The 20014-nt window shown below is 33.6% G+C and overlaps 1 protein-coding gene across 1 annotated transcript in view; it reads left to right on the top strand.

Annotated features, from left to right (window-relative positions):
• Positions 1-6129: 6129 nt before the first annotated feature.
• The window catches only part of LOC141661339 (uncharacterized), a 52636-nt gene continuing 38751 nt past the window's right edge, over positions 6130-20014 (top strand). The window contains exon 1 of the mRNA XM_074468323.1: positions 6130-6327. Within this exon, the coding sequence (XP_074324424.1) occupies positions 6130-6327 (198 nt within the window). The remainder of the gene's footprint in view (positions 6328-20014) is intronic.

Consider the following 20014-nt stretch of genomic DNA (forward strand, 5'->3'; position numbering starts at 1 on the left):
TTAAAAAATACCTGAATTCAAATCTTAATTTTGTTCATTTAAAACTTTAAATGATATGATTTCATGATAATTATATAAGTAAACGTATATGTTCATAACTTTTTAGAATATTTAAACTTATTTAAAGTGATAACATTGATAAGGAGGTAAATATTATTATAATGAAATTATTATTTTATTGAGGGTGAAAATATAATGTCTTCAATATGTTGGTACCTTAAAAACTATTATTTTCGCATGGTGATTATTTAATCGATTAATTATAACTCTATAATAGATATTTGAAAAAGACAATATTACTAATTGAACGATATAGTTTATTGATAATTTTAAGTGTATTTAAAAAAATTATGTTTTAAATAAAATTTGATTTTTTATTTCACATGAATAGGATACGAATTATACTTAGTCTCATATTAATTTGATTTATCTCGGATTAGTGATTTACATTATTTTATTTTAGCTGATGCCCAATACACCAACAAAATCAAACTAATTATTTTTAGTTTAATTTTAATTTTTTTAAATTCCGGATCAATAAAATAATTTTGTTTTATACTAAATAATTAGTATCTATATTTTTTTTGGTCGAATTACATTTTCATTTTAGTTTTGTGTTAGTATGAATCAATTGTATAATATATTTTTTATTCTGGATAAATAAAATATATTATTTTGTTTATCCAAGTACATTGGTATAATTTTTTGGGAGGAGGAGGATTGATAGTATTATTACTTTATCTTAACCGAGTCACACTATATATCAACCAAATCTTAACTATTATATTTAGTTTGTTTAAATTTAATTTAGCCCGAAGTAACAAATTAGAATGATATGAAACTTAAAAGGAATTAAAATTTTAATTGGTAAAAAAAGTTGAATTTAATATAAATTATAGTTATATAGAGTTCGATATAAAATAGAATTGAAATTGGTAAAGTAATTGAGGAAATTGACTTCAATATCAATTTGTATTAGAATTGATCGACTCAATAATTAGAATTAGAACAATTAAGTAAGGGTAATTAAGTAATTTCAGTAAGTACCGACCGTCCGACTACCAAACTTTTAATATTTCGTCTATTATAATATAGTATAGATTAATTTAAAAGTCGTGCGATGTACGGACTTTTAAAATATATATTTTTAATATTAAATTTTTTTTATATATTTTTTAGCAAATTTGAGCATGTTTTAATCATGTTGGTTAGATTTTATAGTAATTAATATTAGTAATTTATATCGGTAAAATATATATTTTTAAGAGATTATAATATTAATAATATAATGTCGTTAATAACAATTAAAATCTTCATTTAATTGATTGCATGCATTGTTTAGAATTAAGAAAAAAACTACAAATTCTAAATTTTAATATTATTTTTGCGATGATTCGAACCTTAAATTTATTTTGATAGATGGCCTATTTAGACATTATTTCTAATATTGTTGTTGAGAGGGTTCGATAAATAGCCTAAACATAAACTATTTTTAACATTGTTGTTTAGAGAATTCGAACCTTGGGTTGGTGATAAACGGAACAAACAAAAAACATTCTTCATTATGAATCTAACGACTCTCATTCATTTAACGAAAATTTGACGGTTGATATTCTTTTGATAGTTGAACTGAACGACGAACAATTATACCTTATTTAGCTTTTTATAGTTTAGTAACATAAAATATTCTTCACTATGAATCTAACGGCTCTCATTCATTTGACGAAGAGCTGACGACTAGTATTATTTTGATGGTTAAAACAAACGACGAAGAAATTTATCATATTTTATTTGTTATAATTTGGTAATATAGAATATTCTTTACTATGAATCTAACGGCTCTTATTTATTTAACGAAGATCTACCGGTTGGTATTTTTTTATGGTTAAACCAAATGACGAATAATTATATCATGTTTACTTATTATAGTATTGATAGACCCCGTGCGTTGCACGGATTTTTCATAACATAAAATAATTTTTAAATTTAATTTGAATTATAATTTCAAATATGAAATTTGTTCATTTAAATTTTTTAGATAATATAATTTGTTAATAATTACATATACAAATGTATATGTTCATGATATTTATACGTGTGTTTACAAAATATAATTAATCTTTATTTAAAAGATAAGTTTTAGCCCAAAATAACAGTATATGAATCATCTTTACTTTAATTATTTTGTTTTTCCCAAGTCCCATTATACATACCAACTCAAACTAATTTTATTTCGTTTCATTTTAATTTTGTTTAAAATATGATGAATAATATAATTTTGTTTTAACTCGAATAAACTTTAAATATTATTTGTTTTAACTGGTACAATTAGATTTTGATTTTAATTTTATATTACCGTAAACAAAATTTATAAATTTTTATGTGAAACAAAGTGGTTCGATTCGGGATTATGTGAAAGAGTTCAGTAGTTCTGTGGCGCCCCAAAATCCGAGGTCAGGGATCTCGGAGGCCACGTCATCTCAATCGCTATAAACCAAATACCTCGCATCACAATATATAAATACTCACACTTTAAGACCCCACACTTGTCACACACACACACTTACAGGTTATTGTCTTGGAAACGAACCATTCATTACTAGAGTAGATCAACCACAAAGTGATAATTATTACAACCCAAAAGTAATTAAGTCTTACCAGGGAATAACCTTTAAGCAAGGCTAGTCCGTCGGCCAAATATACGTTTCTTATTTATTACCTTACATAAGTCATACTTATAAATAAGCCGAACTAAAAACAACTGAAAATCAATCCAGCTTATTCGGACTACCTGTGGTATAGCACCAAACAACCTACGGAACAGCTGGCCATTTCCTACATGTTTCCTGGATGTGGTTCTCATGGTAGGCATCTTGATTCACTGTTGTGTAGTGTCAATTTAAGAAAATAAGTGTGAGCTATAATGCCCAACATAAAAATGTACACTATGAAAATAACTGTATGATAACTCACGTAAAATATCATATATGATAATTATGTTTTATTCGAAACTAGTTTTCCAATTCCAATTCCAATTGGAAGAAAATGACTGTATGATAAGTACCTTAATAGTAAACCCAACACCTAAGCTTGGGTTACGGTATTACATCACAATTTCAATTGGAAGAATAGGACATTCACCGGAGCCACCGTATACGATGATCAGTCGTACTATGGAAATAGTGACCTTTTCTACATGTAGATGGACGATTCCCTTTTATTATTGGTTATCACCCTGGCCGCATTTGGGCCTTTTCTGTGTCCGTCCCTCTCAGGTACACACTTCGTATCTATCCCTCTCAAGACACGGTTTTGCGTTTATCCCTCTCACCCTCCTTGTCCTTATAAGAATCTCATCATCAATCTGGAACTTATATTGTTCCCCGAGCATATTGCTTGTTGATAGGTACACTTTGATTTGTACGTATTTACATGTACTTCCGAGTATTTTCGGAAGAAATACTAGGGATGTGAGTTGACCGTTGTCAACATATTTGTTATATAAGGGGGAGTTTATTTTGAAACTATAATCCAAATATTTAAAATAAGTCGAGATAATATTCTCCGACGATCTGAAATTATTCGAATGATTTTTCAAAAATCAGAAAGTATTTTGAATCAGGTTCTATGATTTTTAAATCATAATTAAACCATTAAATAACTAATGCTTAATAATCATATATTAATCGTTGAATAATTAAACCTCGAATAATTATACTTTTAAAAGAATATTTGAAATAATATTCCTCAACTAATTTATGTTTAAGTAATTTAATAATCTTTAATATTTAATCGAGTCTGAAATAAATATTCACTGGAGAATACTTCTCCCATAATAAATGAATAGTAAATAGATATTTATTATTCGAATAATAAAGTATAGTTGAGGGAATATGATCTTTATAAATTGTTTTAATAAAAGTTCGAGGTGTTTAGTATTTTGTAAGTGGACGTTGAATCCTTTTAAACCGAACTACTATGGACTTTTAATCGTCCTATAATATCACCGGGATGATCACCGGGTTTTTATCTTAAAATCCCGACCGACTCACGGTCTTATACTTATACGTCACGCTTAAAGCGGAATTAAACATTTTACGATACTTACTTATCGTACAACATCGCTATATTATGCGAAAAGTTCAATTACTATGTATCATGGCAAACATGGTATTTATGCAATGATAATAAAATAATCATTTCACAACATGATAGTAAATGGAGTTGGGTTCGTAAACTTGCCTGGGTATCTCGATGTGGAGGATGCTCTAGGTTACGCTCGAAAATCTATAATCATAAACATAATTCATTTCGTTAGGTCCCGTTCTAATTTACGGCTACCCGCACTCATGCACTAATTATTATGCACCATCTCAATTTATATTACCCTTATTATTCCTTTAAGTCCTTATTCACATCATGGTCGCTTCCTTTTTCAAAGTATCTTAAGTTCATTTTCATTTTCGTCGTCGACTCCGCTTATGGATTCTACGGTTTCTAATCGCGCGGTCTCGGCTCCGATATTTTTATAAAATTGAAAAATCATTAATTTTACTTGAAATTTTTATGGCAGTTAGGAAACCCAATATACTACTCTCTGTAAAAATTTCATTATTTATTAACATTCTTAAGTCGATCCTTTATATTTTCAAAGTTCGTAATCTGTAGCAGTGTATGTCGCGTAAATCACTTTTAGTAAAGCGGCCATAACTTTTGATCCGTAAATCGGAATCAAGCGATCAAAGCGCCTAAACAATCCTTATAACATTATATATCATAATCAAGGGTTATTTTCAAGAAACTACAGTTTACATCTTCGGGACTTTCTGCAGAAACTTAAAGTTATGTTTTGTCCGTTTTAACGAGATTACGGTTACGATCGAAGTTTCGTTTATGCCTTAAATCTTTGTACTACCACCAATATTCAACATATCATCATAACCACACTAACTCCTCTCAATAACATCATGTTCTTGAGGCAAAAACAATCAACCTTAAATCTACTTAGCTAAACATCAAGATTACAACAATACTCCCACCAAAACTAGGTTTACAACTATATACTAAAAGGATCTTGAACTTAAATCTTAAATAAGGTAGGGTCAAAGATTTATACCTTTATTGAGAGCTTGAGATGTGTTCTTGATGATGGTGAAGTCTTGGGAGTGCTTAGTATAGTTTTTGAAACCTAAAACAACCATTAAAATTAAGAAACCAAAGAAGAGTTACTATTCACACTATTCATTATCAACTTTCTTGATTTTATTTCACCCATCAAACCTTGATAAAAAGAGCTCAAAGATTTATCTTACCTTAATTTGGTTGGTAGGAAGCTTGAGAATTAGTGGGAGGATTTATCCATGGCTAGAGCTTGAAGTTTTGATTTTGATTTCTTGGTTGAAGATGAAAAAGCCGAATGGAATGGTTGGGAGAGAAAGAGAGAGTTTTTGGTGATGCTTCCTTGGTTGCTTCTTGGAAATGAGGCATGCGATATCTTTTTATTTGATTGTTATTCCTTAGTATCTATCCTAGGATTTGATCTTTGTTGCCAATCTTGGAGACAAATCTAGCTAGCATTGGTAGATTACAAGCTAAGCCACTTGTTTAGCTCTTTAGCTTACTATTTGATAGCCTTGGTTGATCATCCGACACCTTAGCTTACTATTTGATAAAGTAACCATGGTTAATTTTCTACCATGGTTAGTTAGTGCGTTACGTTTATTTAATCGTTTACGCGTTCGCTCGGTCTCTTAAACGTTTTCGTAATACTTCCTCGTAAATGGTTCGCGACGTAATTCCTCTCGTATTTATTCCTTATGTTTTGAATTATCATACTTGGATATAAATACGTAAGGTTTTAAATTCATAATTATATTGTGATTCCCGTAATACTCGATGATTCATAAATATGGTCGTTTTTCAAAGTTCGTTTTCTTCGAAAACTAATAGCGTTTACATACACTCATTTGGTACGTATAATCAAAATATCAACTCCGAAACTCATTTTCTCATGCACTACATAGTGTGGATAAAAAGCTTTCCCCGTCCGTCAGGGTTACTATTCATTAAACGTTTTACAAGGTCTCAAAAATTCGAGTTATTACAAGTTTGTTGTTGGATATCAAGAACATGTCCGAGGAGGACAAATTGTCTAACTTCATATCTCGTTTGAAGCCTTTGATCCAAAATGAGTTACATTGGAAGGCTGTCAAGGATTTGGCGACGACGATTGTTGTTGCGGATGTGTTAGTAGATTACAAGCTTTTAAGTTCAAAAGATGGGACTGAAGTTGTGGCTACTGTTGATATAACACCCTTCAAATTTGGGGTATAGATTTGGGGCATTATTACAAAACCGATGTTAAACTGCATTTTAACATCGGGTGCATTACATGCCGATGTCTAAGGACCGATGTCGTATCTACTATTTCTAGTAGTGACAAACTAAACCTGCACAAACGGAATATAAATATAATAATTACCCCGAACTACTACTACTCAGGATCTTTTAAGGTTAAGAGTTGAAAACAAGAACGACACACTAACTTTATTACAAACCCAAATAAAAGTAATTTGTCTCAAGGACTCTCTTCGTTACAAAACTTTATTCCATCTACATTCTCACCACACAACTTTTATTCAAATCATAATACTACTTATCCTGTTACACCTGATATGGTAGCTCAAAGCTCTCTTCGGGGATAGGGATGAACACTCTTGGTATAAGAGGGTCCTGCTGCTTGACTCGCTTCTTGACTACGCGGGTCCTGATGGGTTTCATTCTCTATCTTAACTGTAAAACAATAGGAATAACAATAAAAGAGGATGAGCCAAAATTGCTCAACAAGCCTGCAACAATATATATAGTATAAAGAGAGAAGAATAGATGAACCGATAATTGGTTGCTTTGAACAACCATCTGAATCTGTATAGGATAATAATTTGCCAACACTGGCGAGTGCCAAATGAACAAGACTGGAAACAAGAACCAACATATGCACTATAACCTGCTGATCAATCAGGATATAGTGTGGATCTATACCAACTGCATAGATCCAACCAACATAAGGAGTACTCAGGCAACTATGGCCTATTAATTAAAGGTCTGGGTAAAACCCAGCCCATATCGTAACTGTAACACCCCCAAATCCGGGGCCGGGGATCCGGGTTGTCACGAGTTCCATTTCCCTTAATAACACCCAATCTTAATAAATAATCAACTACTCTGTATTGTGACCCCACAATAAACACACACACCACAAGTTATAGTCTCAGAGATGAACACTCAAAAATAACACAAGTCCTTATATTCCACAATTATAAACCGTTACACCTTAAAAAGGTTCTGAATAAATTTACATATTCCTTGCCATTATTACAATTCATATTATACATAAGTCTGGTTCATCAATATTTGAAAACCTAGCCTATTGGTAGCTCCTACCTCAGCTACGGCGGCATCAACGCTTTCAGAAGACTGCGGAACGTTTTCTAACCGCTTGCGAATCGGGAGCTTGGTCCTGTTCATCTTTTCTATCTGTTGTTGTGTGATGAAAAAAGAAAGCAAGGGTGAGCAGCAAGCCCACCAAAATAATATGTATAATGATTAACAATATATGAGCCTTCTCATAGTACTCATGAAAGTCTTGGTCAAAAGAAATGAACCAAGTTTGATATCTTAATGCGATGAAGTCGCAAAATATTCAGTATATATACATATATACTTTTCAAAATCTTGGAAGTCCTCTTCCATGCATAATATACACAGAGTTCCAGTTTATAACTGTATAAAAATATCGTTGCAAGGTGATCTCATATATCTACCCTTGTCTCAACGTTTTTCTGAAAATCTTTGATATGCATAAGATAATCATTAACTAGATATAAGTTGAAAATATGAAGTTACAAGATACCCCAATATACTTTTATCTTTTCCAAATATTACTTGAACTACCTCCGTTCAAGTTATAATCAGTTCAAAAGTTCATCACATAGATGAGACTACAAGACAAGATTTGAATAGATTCAATCTTTGAATATCATTATAAATAATAAAGTTACGAGATACTTCATTAAATCCCGATATATATATACACCTATATATATACATTTCATACACTCCTTGAAAACCTCTGTTATGAAAATTATAAACAGAGTTGCAATATCCAATGAATTTGGAAAGGAGAAAACCTTGGCATAAACCTGATATCTTGCTGATCAGGCAAAGATACCAATAAGTAACCTTTTCTACTAGTAGATGGACGAATTCCCCACTGGTCATCACCCTGGCCGCAATAGGACCTTATGCTGGACTGCCACTCAGCCACTTACGTATTTGATGGACTCCCGCTGAGCCACTTATCCTTTCATGGACGCCCACTGAGCCCATGTTGCTTATGCCGACTCAAATAGATGAACTTACTTCCCGAACGATGGGCAAGTAATCAAGATGTATTCTCAAAACAGCAACCTCGTTGCGAATGTAAAATACACCACTGAGCCGGATCCCTCAAGTTTTGAACGAGTATTTAAATCCCCTTTAAAAGGAAGATCTTAAATATAAAAATGAGTTTTGGGATCCGCTCTAACCTTTAAAAATCATTTTGAAGACTCGAAAACACTTTAAAGAGTGTTTGGAGTAATGTTGATTTAATGAAATAAATCAGTCCCAATATATTAGAAAATATCTGAATATTATTATTTAAATAATATTTCCATAAAGAATAATCTTTATAAAAATAATTGAAGTAGAAGTTTTAAAACTTATACTTGAAATGAGTATTAAATAACCAAAGATATACTTATACGAAAGTACTATCTTTATTTGAATAATCAAAGATAAGTTTGATTATCGACACCTTATTCTTTAATAAAATAAAGAACATATCTCAGCAAATAATCGGAGTCATAGATCCTCAAATGAATATTCAAATAATATTCATTAAATAATATAAACTGAGTCATAAGCCCTCGAATGAATATTCAAATAATATTCAATAAATAATATAAAAGAGTCATAAGCCCTCGAATGAATATTCAAATAATATTCAAATAATAAAATAAAAGGAGTCATAAGTCCTCGAATTAATATTCAAAATAATATTCATTTAATAAAGTAAAGAAGTCATAAGCCCTCGAATGAATATTCAAAATAATATTCATTTAATAAAATAAAGAAATCAAAAGCCCTCGAATGAATATTCGTAATAATATTCATTAAATAAAATAAAGGAGTCATAAGCCCTCGAATGAATATTCGTAATAATATTCATTTAATAAAATAAAGAAGTCATAAGCCCTCGAATGAATATTCAAAATAATATTCATTTAATAAAATAAAGAAGTCATAAGCCCTCAAATGAATATTCGTAATAATATTCATTTAATAAAATAAAGAAGTCATAAGCCCTCGAATGAATATTCGTAATAATATTCATTAAATAAAATAAAGTTATCGAATAAACCTTATTCGATTAATAGTTTTAAAAACTATATCAATATATATATATATAAATATATATTATACTCGGGAGCCTCGTCTCCCGATTTTAGAAAAAGTTCACATTTTGATCCCCTATACTAAGGGTATACGCAAATACCGCTTATCTCTAGCATAGGTATTATGCAACGAATAAGCATTTGAACCAACAGATATATAAATCAAGAATACGAAACAGACATGCATATATACCATATCACATGCTACAATATATCGCAAGAATTTGCTAATAACAAATATGCATTTATCACAAGATCATGCATATACACATATACATCACAACAACAGTATAACGGGTAGAAAACTTGCCTGAGCGACTGGGGGTTACAAATGGCTCGGGACGAGTCTGGTAACCTATAAACAACAAGTAAGTTGGAATTAAACCAAAGTCACTTGTAAATCTATACTTTAACCAACTTAGACTTTAACGCTTGCTTTGCGCTTACTGATTCTCTTAAGTCACTCGAGTACCCTCGGCTCCACCATTTTTAATAATTTAACCATTATGAGTTTTAAGGCGATTCCTTCGCGAGTGTCTTACCAACTGCCTAACACACTTAAAATAATTGTTTCATACACTAATTAACCCTTTAAGGTCCTTAACCAAGGTTTCAAAGTAAGGCGAGGGGTAATAGTTCGGTCGTGAAACGCCGTTACTTAAAACGGTCATTTCTCCTAAACCGTACATCGGAATCAAACGAACTACATATCAAAACGAAGCTCGTAACATGAACTATCTAAACATGGAAATGTTAAAAAACTAGCAGGGAGTTCTCGGGTCCTAATTTTATGAACAAAAGCAGTCTAAAGTAAATCGGACATTACGACGGCTATGTTTACGCGATTTCCCAAATTTTTACCATTCCAAATCATATCAATCCAACTACCAATCAACAACAACTCAATATACAAATCAATGCTACTGATTTCAGTCATAATAAGCTCAAGGATCTCAATCCAATCATATATTATAACATCTCCAAATTCAACTAAACTACTTAACAATTAAGCTCGAATCATGCTTATCATTCAAATTACTACTCATCCATCCAAACCATCTCCAAACTTCAACATTCAAACTTATTACTAAAGGGTGTGAAGATTTATACCTTCCTTGGGAGGTGTTAAGTTGCTAGGAAGCCTTAGGGAGCCTCCTACAAGCTTGATCTTTCCAAAAAAATCAAGAACACAAAGTTAGGCTTTGAAGTTTCTAAAAGTCCGATTTAAAGAACTGTAAAAATTAGGGTCTTATTTTGCTTATTTGGAAGAGACTTGTGAACAAGAGTTGTAGGACATCTCAATACCTTTCCAACGAGCAATAGAACACAACTTTTGAGTGAGTATTGAAGGAGATATGGAAGTTTGAAGTTGCTGGGTTTGTTTTAGCCGAGAGCTTTCTTCTTGAAATGGGAAAGTCAACTTCTAATTTTTGTGTTTTATGATATTTGCTTGGTTGCTTCTCCTTTTTGGCCTTGGAAAATGTTTTAGCTTTTTACCATGGTAAATTTTATATGGCCCAAAATCAACCAACAAAACAAAACCCCTTGTCATGCTTATGTCATCTTGCACATGTCATAATGCTTCCACTTGTCCACACCTTGTTAGTTTGATGATATCATCATCCCTAACCTCCTTGATTAACTCCTAATTGCTTGCCTAATGACCGCTGATCTGTTATACGGTTCGCTTAACTTTCGTTTTCGTTTATCGTTTGAGGGATCATACCCGGGATCTTATTACTTAGGTTTCTTTAACCTTTCTCAATACATAATATTCCTTTCATGATCCTCTCTTATAATCCTTGAATTTAAATCCTTTTTATTTTGTTACCTTATACTCAATTCTTTCTGTATCTGGTAGATTTTCGGGAAAAATCAAAGTGTTCGAAATTGGATTATAACGATCTTTACATACACTTATATACCATATAGAGTACTAATAAAATCTCAGAATATCCATAACAGAACCCCTACATAGTGTGGCATGAAAAGTTTTCTCATTCAGCAAAAACACTACTCATATGGGTTTCAAAAATTTCCAAAAATTGGGGTTATTACAGTAACCATCCAGTCCAAGGTTTAGCATCCGGAATAATCGGAATGCTTTTGATGTATACCAACATCAAGATATATCTGAGTATATGTAACAAGGGTAAAAGTATAGGAATATGAATAAAGGATTCAATAAATTGGGAGAAATCAAGAATCAAAATGAAATAGAAACAAGATTCAATAATTGTGTAACAGTGTATATGTAATAACCCCAATTTTTGAGAAATTTTGAAACCCTTATGAATAGTGTTTTTGCTGAATGAGAAAACTTTTCATGCCACACTATGTAGGGGTTCTGATATGGATATTCTGAGATTTTATTAGTACTTTATATGGGATATAAGTGTATGTAAAGATCGTCAGAATCCAAATCCGAACACTTTGATTTTTCCCGGAAATCCACTAGATACGGAAAGAATTGAGAAAAAGGTAACAAGATAAAAAGGATTTAAATTAAAGGATTATAAGAGAGGATCATAAAAAGGAATATAATGTATTGAGAAAGGTTAAGGGAACCTAAGTAATAAGATCCCGGGTATGATCCTTCAAACGATAAACGAGAACGAAAGTTAAGCGAACCGTATAACAGATCAGCGGTCATTAGGCAAACGATTAGGAAGTTAATCAAAGGGATTAGTGGGAATGATGTCATCCAACCAATAGAAAGAGGACAAGGAAGGGAGAATGACATCATGAGGATGATATAAGCATGACATGGGAAGGAAGGAGGTGTGGTTGAATGAGAACCACACAAATTCAAGGGCAAGAAGGTAATTGACTAAAGCAAGCACAAAAACCAAGCAACCAAGCCAAGCAAAAATCATTTTCATCAAAAATCAAAAGCAACCAAGGCTTTGTTCATGAAGCTCTCGGGTGGTTTTCTTAAAATTTGAAGATCCAAGCTCCTCCACTTATTATTTAGCAAGGTAATTATCTAAGCTTCCCCATGGATAGTTACATACTTCCTATAAGTTTAAGCTTCTAAATCCAAGCCAATCTTTTTCTATAAATCATCAAAGAAGATGGTGAATAGTGTTTTTAAGAACTAAAATTTGTGTTCTTGAAGTTTTGTTTAGATTAAGCTTGGATAAGGGCTTTAAAGGTGATTCCAAGCCATCCTCTTGATTCTCCACTCTCCAAGGAAGGTATAAACTACAAACCCTAGCTTTAGTTTTGAGTATTTAGGAATGGTTATGAGTAGTATAGTATATGTGAAGCATGAAACTTGTTGTTTAAGAGTTTGGGTTGGAATGGTGGTGATTGATTGTTGAAATCTTAAGATTTGGTTAAAGAATGTAGTATAGTTTAAATTCAAGTTTTAGGAGTAAGTAAATGGATTATAATGAGTTGGTTTGGGGCTGTTGTAATGTATTTTGGATGGAGTTTGGATTGGGTTGTGAATTGGGGTTGGATTGTGGTTGTTTTGAGTTGGTTTAAATTTGGGAAATCGCGTAAACATAGCCGTCGTAATGTCCGATTTACCGTAGACTGTTTTTGTTCTTAACATCAGAACCCTTGAACTCACTGCTAGGTTTTGACCATTGTCATGTTTAGATAGCTCATGTTACGAGCTTCGTTTTGATATGTAGTTCGTTCGATTCCGATGCACGGTTTAGGAGAAACGACTGTTTCAAGTAACGGCGTTTCGCGAACGAAACTTTTCCCCTCGCCTTACTTTGAAATGTAGGTTAAAGACCAAAAAGGGTTAATTAATGCATGAAACATTTATGGTAAGTGTTTTAGGCAGTTGGTAAGTCACTAGCGAAGGAATCGCTTTAAAACTCGTAAAGGTTAAATTATTAAAAATGGTGGAGCCGAGGGTACCCGAGTGACTTAAGCGAATCAGTGAGAGCAAAACAAGCGTTAGAGTCTAAGTTAGTTAAAGTATAGATTTACAAGTGACTTTGGTTTAATTCCAACTTACTTGTTGCTTATAGGTTACCAGACTCGTCCCGAGCCATTCGTAACCCCTAGTCGCTCAGGCAAGTATTCTATCCGTTATACTGTTGTTGTGATGAATACACTTGTATATGCATTATCTTGCGATAGATGCATGTTGGTTATTTAGCAAATTCTTGCGATATATTGTAGCATGTGATATGGTATATGTGCATGCCTGTTTCATATTCTTGAAATATATATCTGTTGGTTCAGTTGATAATACCTATGCTAGAGGATAGCGGTAACTTGCATATACCCTTAGTATAGGGACCCAAAAGGTGAAAATATTTTCTAAACCGGGAGTCGAGGATCCCAAGTAGATTTTGTATATATGTATATATATACATATATATATTTATATATATATGGTTATAGTTTTCCAAACTATTAATCGAATAAGGTTTATTCGATAACTTGAAACTTTATTTTATTATTGAATATTATTTCGAATATTATTCGAGGGCTTATGACTCCTTTTAATTATTTATCTGAATATTATTTGAATATTCATTCGAGGACTTATGACTCTTTTATATTATTATGAATATTATTTGAATATTCATTTGAGGATCTATGACTCCGATAATGTGCTGTAATATATTCTTTATTTTATTAAAGAGTAAGGTGTTAATAATCAAACTTATTTTCGATTATTCAAATAAAGATAATACTTTCATATAAGTATATCTTTGGTTATTTAATGTTTATTTCAAGTATAAGTTTTAATACTTCTACTTCAATTATTTTTATAAAGATTATTCTTTATGGGAATATTATTTAAATAATAATATTCAGTCATTTTCTAAATATTCTGGGGACTGATTTACTTCATTAAATCAGCCTTACTCCAAACACTCTTTAAAGTATTTTCGAGTCTTCAAAATGATTTTTAAAAGTCAGAGCGGATCCCAAAACTCATTTTTTTTATATTTAAGATCTTCCTTTTTAAAGGGGATTTAAATACTCGCTCAAAACCTGTGGAATCCGGCTCTGTGGTGTATTTTATATTCGCAACGAGGTTGCAGATTTGGTAAATGAATTGATTACTTGCCCAACGTTCGGGAAGTAAGCCCATCTCATTGAGTCGGCATAAGCGACAGGCCGGGGTACGGTCTATTATTGTGTAAGTGGCTGGGTGGCAGTCCATCAACGCGTGAGGGGCCGGGGTACGGTCTAGCGCGAGGTCCTAATGCGGCCAGGGTGATGACCGGTGAGGAATTCATCCATCTACAGTAGAAAAGGTTACTTATTGGTATCTTTGCCTGATCAGCGAGATATCGGGTTTATGCCAAAATTCTTTTCCTTTCCAAAATTCATTGGATGTTTCAAACTCTGTTCATACTTTGCATAACAGAGGTTCCAGGAAATGTTTAAAGGGATATATATATGTGGATATATATATATATATCGGGGCTAAATAAAGTATCTCATAACTTTTTCATTCAATAATATTTCAAAGATTGAATCTATTCAAGTCTTATCTTGTGGTCTCATCAGTGGGATGAACTTTTGAAATTGATTATAACTTGAACGGTGATAGTTCAAGTAGTATTTGGGAATGATATAAGTGTAGTGAAGTATTTGGTAACTTCATCTTTTAAACTTATATCTAATTAATAATTGTCTTATGAATGACAAAGATTTTCAGAAAAACGTTGAGACAAGGTTAGATATATGAGATCACCTTGCAACGATATTTTTATACAGTTATACAATGGGACTTTGTGTATATTATGCATGGAAGAGGACTTCCATTACTTTGAAAAGTATATATGTATATATACTGAATATTTTGCGACTTCATCGCATTAAGATATCAAACTTGGTTCATTTCTTTTGACCAAGATTTTCATGAGTATTATGAGTAGACTCATATACTATTAATCATTATACATATTATTTTGGTGGGCTTGCTGCTCACCCTTGCTTTCTTCTTTCATCACACAACATCAGATAGATAAGATGAACAGGACCAAGCTCCCAATTCGCGATCGGATAGGAAGCGTTTCGCAGCTTCCTATAGGCATTGAAGTCACTGTAGCTGAGGTAGGGAACTACCAATAGACTAGGCTTCAACTTTTGATGTACCAGATTTATGTATATTTATGAATTGTAATAATGGCAATGAAATGTAAATTTATTCAGAACCTTTTTAAGGTGTATTGACATATAATTGTGGAATAAAACGACTTGTGATTATTTTTGGATGTTCATCTCTGAGACTATAACGTGTGGTGTGTGTGTTTATTGTGGGGTCACAGTACAGAGTAGTTGAGAAATTATTAAGATTAGGTGTTAATAAGGGAAATGGAACTCGTGACAACCCGGATCCCCGACCCCGGATCTGGGGGTGTTACAGAAATGGTATCAGAGCTAAGCGTTATAAACCTCAGAGATGATGTGACGTTAAGATAATAAGTTCACAAAGATAATAAGAACTCTTGCCAAGTTCATAGTCGGGCTACCTAACGTAGTACTGACAGTTAAAACCCTTATGGGAACCCTTATAAATATCGTGATAGGAGCGTAGTTCGTTATCGTATATGGTAGCGGGACTCCGAACCCTGAGGTTGAGGAGCAACAGCGCGATGATGTTTTATTACTAATTGGAGATCGGATTGTGGATCCGATAGAGTGTCCTAATGCAGGACCGGATGATGTTGATATTGAGGATATAGCGGTTGAGGATGTTGTCCTAGAAGGGATAGTTGTTGAGGAGGATCCCATGGAGGATCCTGACAAGATTGGATAAAGGACCACTGATGAATTGATGACCATGGTTAGGTCAACTACCAGAGGTAGGATTGGTCGATCACTACCGGAGGTTCGTTCAAGTTTGTAAAGATAGTAGCCCCCTTTAACGCGGCTTACTCGTAAGACTGAGAAGTTCGAATGGACAAAGAAATGCGAGAACAGCTTTCAAGAACTGAAGCAGAGGTTGGTGATGGCCCCTATGCTGGCGTTGCCGGATGGAAAAAGGAGATTTTATGATTTGTAAGTGATGCTTCGCATAAGGAATTAGGGTGCTTCTTAGCACCGCAAGATAATCGCGTCTGCGTCAAGACAATTAAGGTAATATGAAATTCGATATCCCCGCCCATGAGCTTAGGCTCGTGGCAATAGTTTTACCCTAAAGATTGGAGGCACTACTTGTATGGAGAGAAGTGCGAGAATTACCTAAGCCATAAGTGCTCTAGTACATTTTCAAGTAGAAAGAGCTCAACATATGCCAGAGGAGGCAGTTAGAGCTAATCAAGAATTATGATTGGGAGATTCTTTATCATTCGGGGAAAGCCAATATGGTGGCTGATGCCCTTAGTAAAAAGGAGAGACTCAAGATGATAATGTCTTTGGGAGAAGTGATAAGAGATTTTGAGAAAATGGAAATAGAAGTGAAGGTAACCGGAGCCGGTACCTAAAAGCTGTTTGAGATTGCAATACAACCCGAATTATTGGAAAAGGTCATATTGTGCCAGAAAAAGTTATGAGTGAAGGCAGAGAGCCAACAATTAGATAAAAGAATAATATCGAGAAAGATGATAAGGGAATAATGAGGTATTCCTATAGAATTTGGGTTCCGAAAGTTCAAGAGCGTAAGGATGAGAACTTAGATGAGAGCCATAGTTTGAGGAATAAGATTTAGAGCAAACCCTGAACGTGATAGTCAGGGAGGTCGCCATCAAGATAGAAGGAACCCATGACATAATGGAGTGGAAAATGAGGATTTTAAATTAAAAGATGACCCCAATTATGGGGAGTAGGATGGAACATTTCATACTAAGGAAACAGAAAGTCGAGTAAGGAAAGGAGACCCGAGACGGTACTCCTATACGGCAATTCATGGACCTTTCTAAAGAGAACTTAGACTATTATCCCCAACCACCACCCTGAGGAGACAGTTAGGTGAGAAATTCTTTCAGGACCTTTAAATCGCTAAGCTCTCAGAGTTCCAAGGAACAGGCTGACCCAGCCGAGGCAAGAGCCTGGCTAAAGGAAATATAGGAATCATTTGAGATTCAAAATGATTGATGAACCACAAAAGACTGTTTTTATCACTCACCCTCCTAAGAGAGAGACCACCCGCTGGTGAAAGGCCAAGGAAGGCACGGAGCAAGAGATTATAATAAACTGATTTAAGTTCAGTCAATTGTTTTCAGGAAAGTACTTCCCAAGGTTATGGAGATAATGTAAAAGCTTTAGAGCCAAAACAAAGGCAGACGAGTATGATGAATTATGAATCTAAGCTGTAAAAGTTGTTAAGATTCGTTCTAAAGACGCGAATCCAGAATGACGGGATGTTTGAAATCAATACTTATGTTGTGTTAGTTCATGAAATAATGATAAGAGAAAGGAAAATAAAAAGAAACTGAAGTGGAAAGGAATATAAAGGCAATAGAGTTTGAGGTATGATAAGGGAGTTGGGTATGAGGAAACCCTAAAGACTCGTAGCAATAGACATAGAAAAGTATGTAATCGTCAGGATGAGGGTGATTCACCATGAGTTAAAGTTGATGGTTGAAGGCATACGAGTTATGTACATTTTATCCCCTTTAAGTTGGGAGGATTCGAGGAAACCTTGAAATAGTTCGAAGGATAAATAATGAGACGCGGATAGACTGAGGAGACAAGGAAGTAAGAAATTATGAAAAATTGGATGAAGGAAGTGACCTTCAAGAATGTGAAGTGTAAGACCGGTGGCGTGATACCCAGAAAGGGAGACGCCAGGTATGAAAGATACCCCAACATTGAGGTGACTGTTGAGATAAACAACAAAAGTAAATAAGGAATTATTAAGAAGAAGTTCATGTTGAACATGACCAATATCTTCCAGAACATCCATGTTATCATTACCAAATCAGGAAAGACAAGCGGATAACCGTTGTTATCTTTTGGAGGCCATATGGATTGACCTTAATTTGAATAAGGATGCTATTATGAAGTTAGGTATAGACTATCGAGGTGGAAATGATTGAACAAGATACCCTTATCAGGGATATATGACTTTATTTATCCATGGAAGGATGCTTGTACCTTTTTAGAGGTGGAATTAAGGATAGAACATCGGTAACTTAAAACGAATCCTAGGGGAATGCATAAAGGTTGGCATTTCACCCTTAATAGGGATAGTATGAGTTTTGACAGTATGAATTGGAAAGGGTTAAGGTAATAATAACCTTTAAGGATCAGTGGAGAAATTTTTCAGAAGTAAATAGACAATGGTTCTAGTATCAGTAAATGGTATTTGATATGCCCTGTATATAGGGAATACAGGAGGAACGATTGAAGGATAACCTTAGAGGTTTTACAAGGAGAAGGGAAATATTCGAAATTCTCAAGAATAAAAATGTTGATAAAGGAAATATGACATAATTATAATGTTGCCAAGTGGGGCACGTGTTAAACCACGAGAAAGTATGGATCGAACCAGTAATGGTCGAAATTGTTCTAGGCAATTAGGACTTAAGATAAAAGATGTTCTAAGTATAATTGAGAGTCAGTCGTGACAGTGATTAACCTCTAAAGACTGAGGCAATAACTTATGGAAAAATGGTGATTTTTTTTTTACTCATCAGATTTTAAGGAATACATCTTCACAAAAGCAGTGATTGAAATAAGGTAGAAAATTTATTTGGAGGTGGTTAAAATGACATTGACTATAAGGAAATTTTAATATCAGGAAAGGCCAAAGAGGTGGACGACACTTTAAAGGTAAGAGGATAATTATAGGCGCTTGTGCCAGAGGAATACAGTGATGATGATTAAAATTGTGAAGGTTGTATTATGGTTTGGAAGATTGACATTCCTTCTGATGATTGTGCAATACCCAACCGTAATAGTAGTTGGTAAAAGTTTAATTCGTGTAATCGCCATGAACGGGCTATCTATCTTAGGAGGTCCTATCTTGGGATAAGCCAGGACCATGTTTCCAAAAGGACTAGACGAACCTTTGAGTTAAGTCTTCTATTTAAGGCATATGATTAAGAATGGTATTAACCTGCTATCGTTGCTTTGATTGAAACTCTTCTGCAATTTTTATCTGCTTCACGTCATGAATGTACATCAGGATCAGGAGTGTTCTTCATGAATCAAGAACGGTGATCATGTTACCTCCTTAGAAGAATTCGATATGATATGAATGGACTCCGTATGGTTAGCTATTAAAACTTCATGGAAAACGAATGACTACAGTAGGTCAACGGTGGGCCATAGTAATGTAGGAATGATTCTGCGAGTAATGAGCTGATTACAACCATGAGAGTTGTATTGGAATGGGTGTTGAGATTGAGCACCACTAATCGGGTCGTGGTAGTGTATAAGTTATCATTGATAGACTAATTAAGTAGAGTATCTACCTAGTGAATTATTATTCTTTCTTATCAATAGAGAGTCGTATTATTATACGAGGAAGGTTGCGGTGCAAGCATAGAATTCAAGTAACGATGATGTCTAGAATGAGATCCCAGATTCGATTTTCGATGTCGAGGGAGTTTCAAAGGTAATTGTGTATAAGCTCGAGGAAGAGC

Source organism: Apium graveolens, chromosome 5 (assembly GCF_009905375.1).
Source record: "Apium graveolens cultivar Ventura chromosome 5, ASM990537v1, whole genome shotgun sequence".
Lineage (NCBI taxonomy): Eukaryota > Viridiplantae > Streptophyta > Magnoliopsida > Apiales > Apiaceae > Apium > Apium graveolens.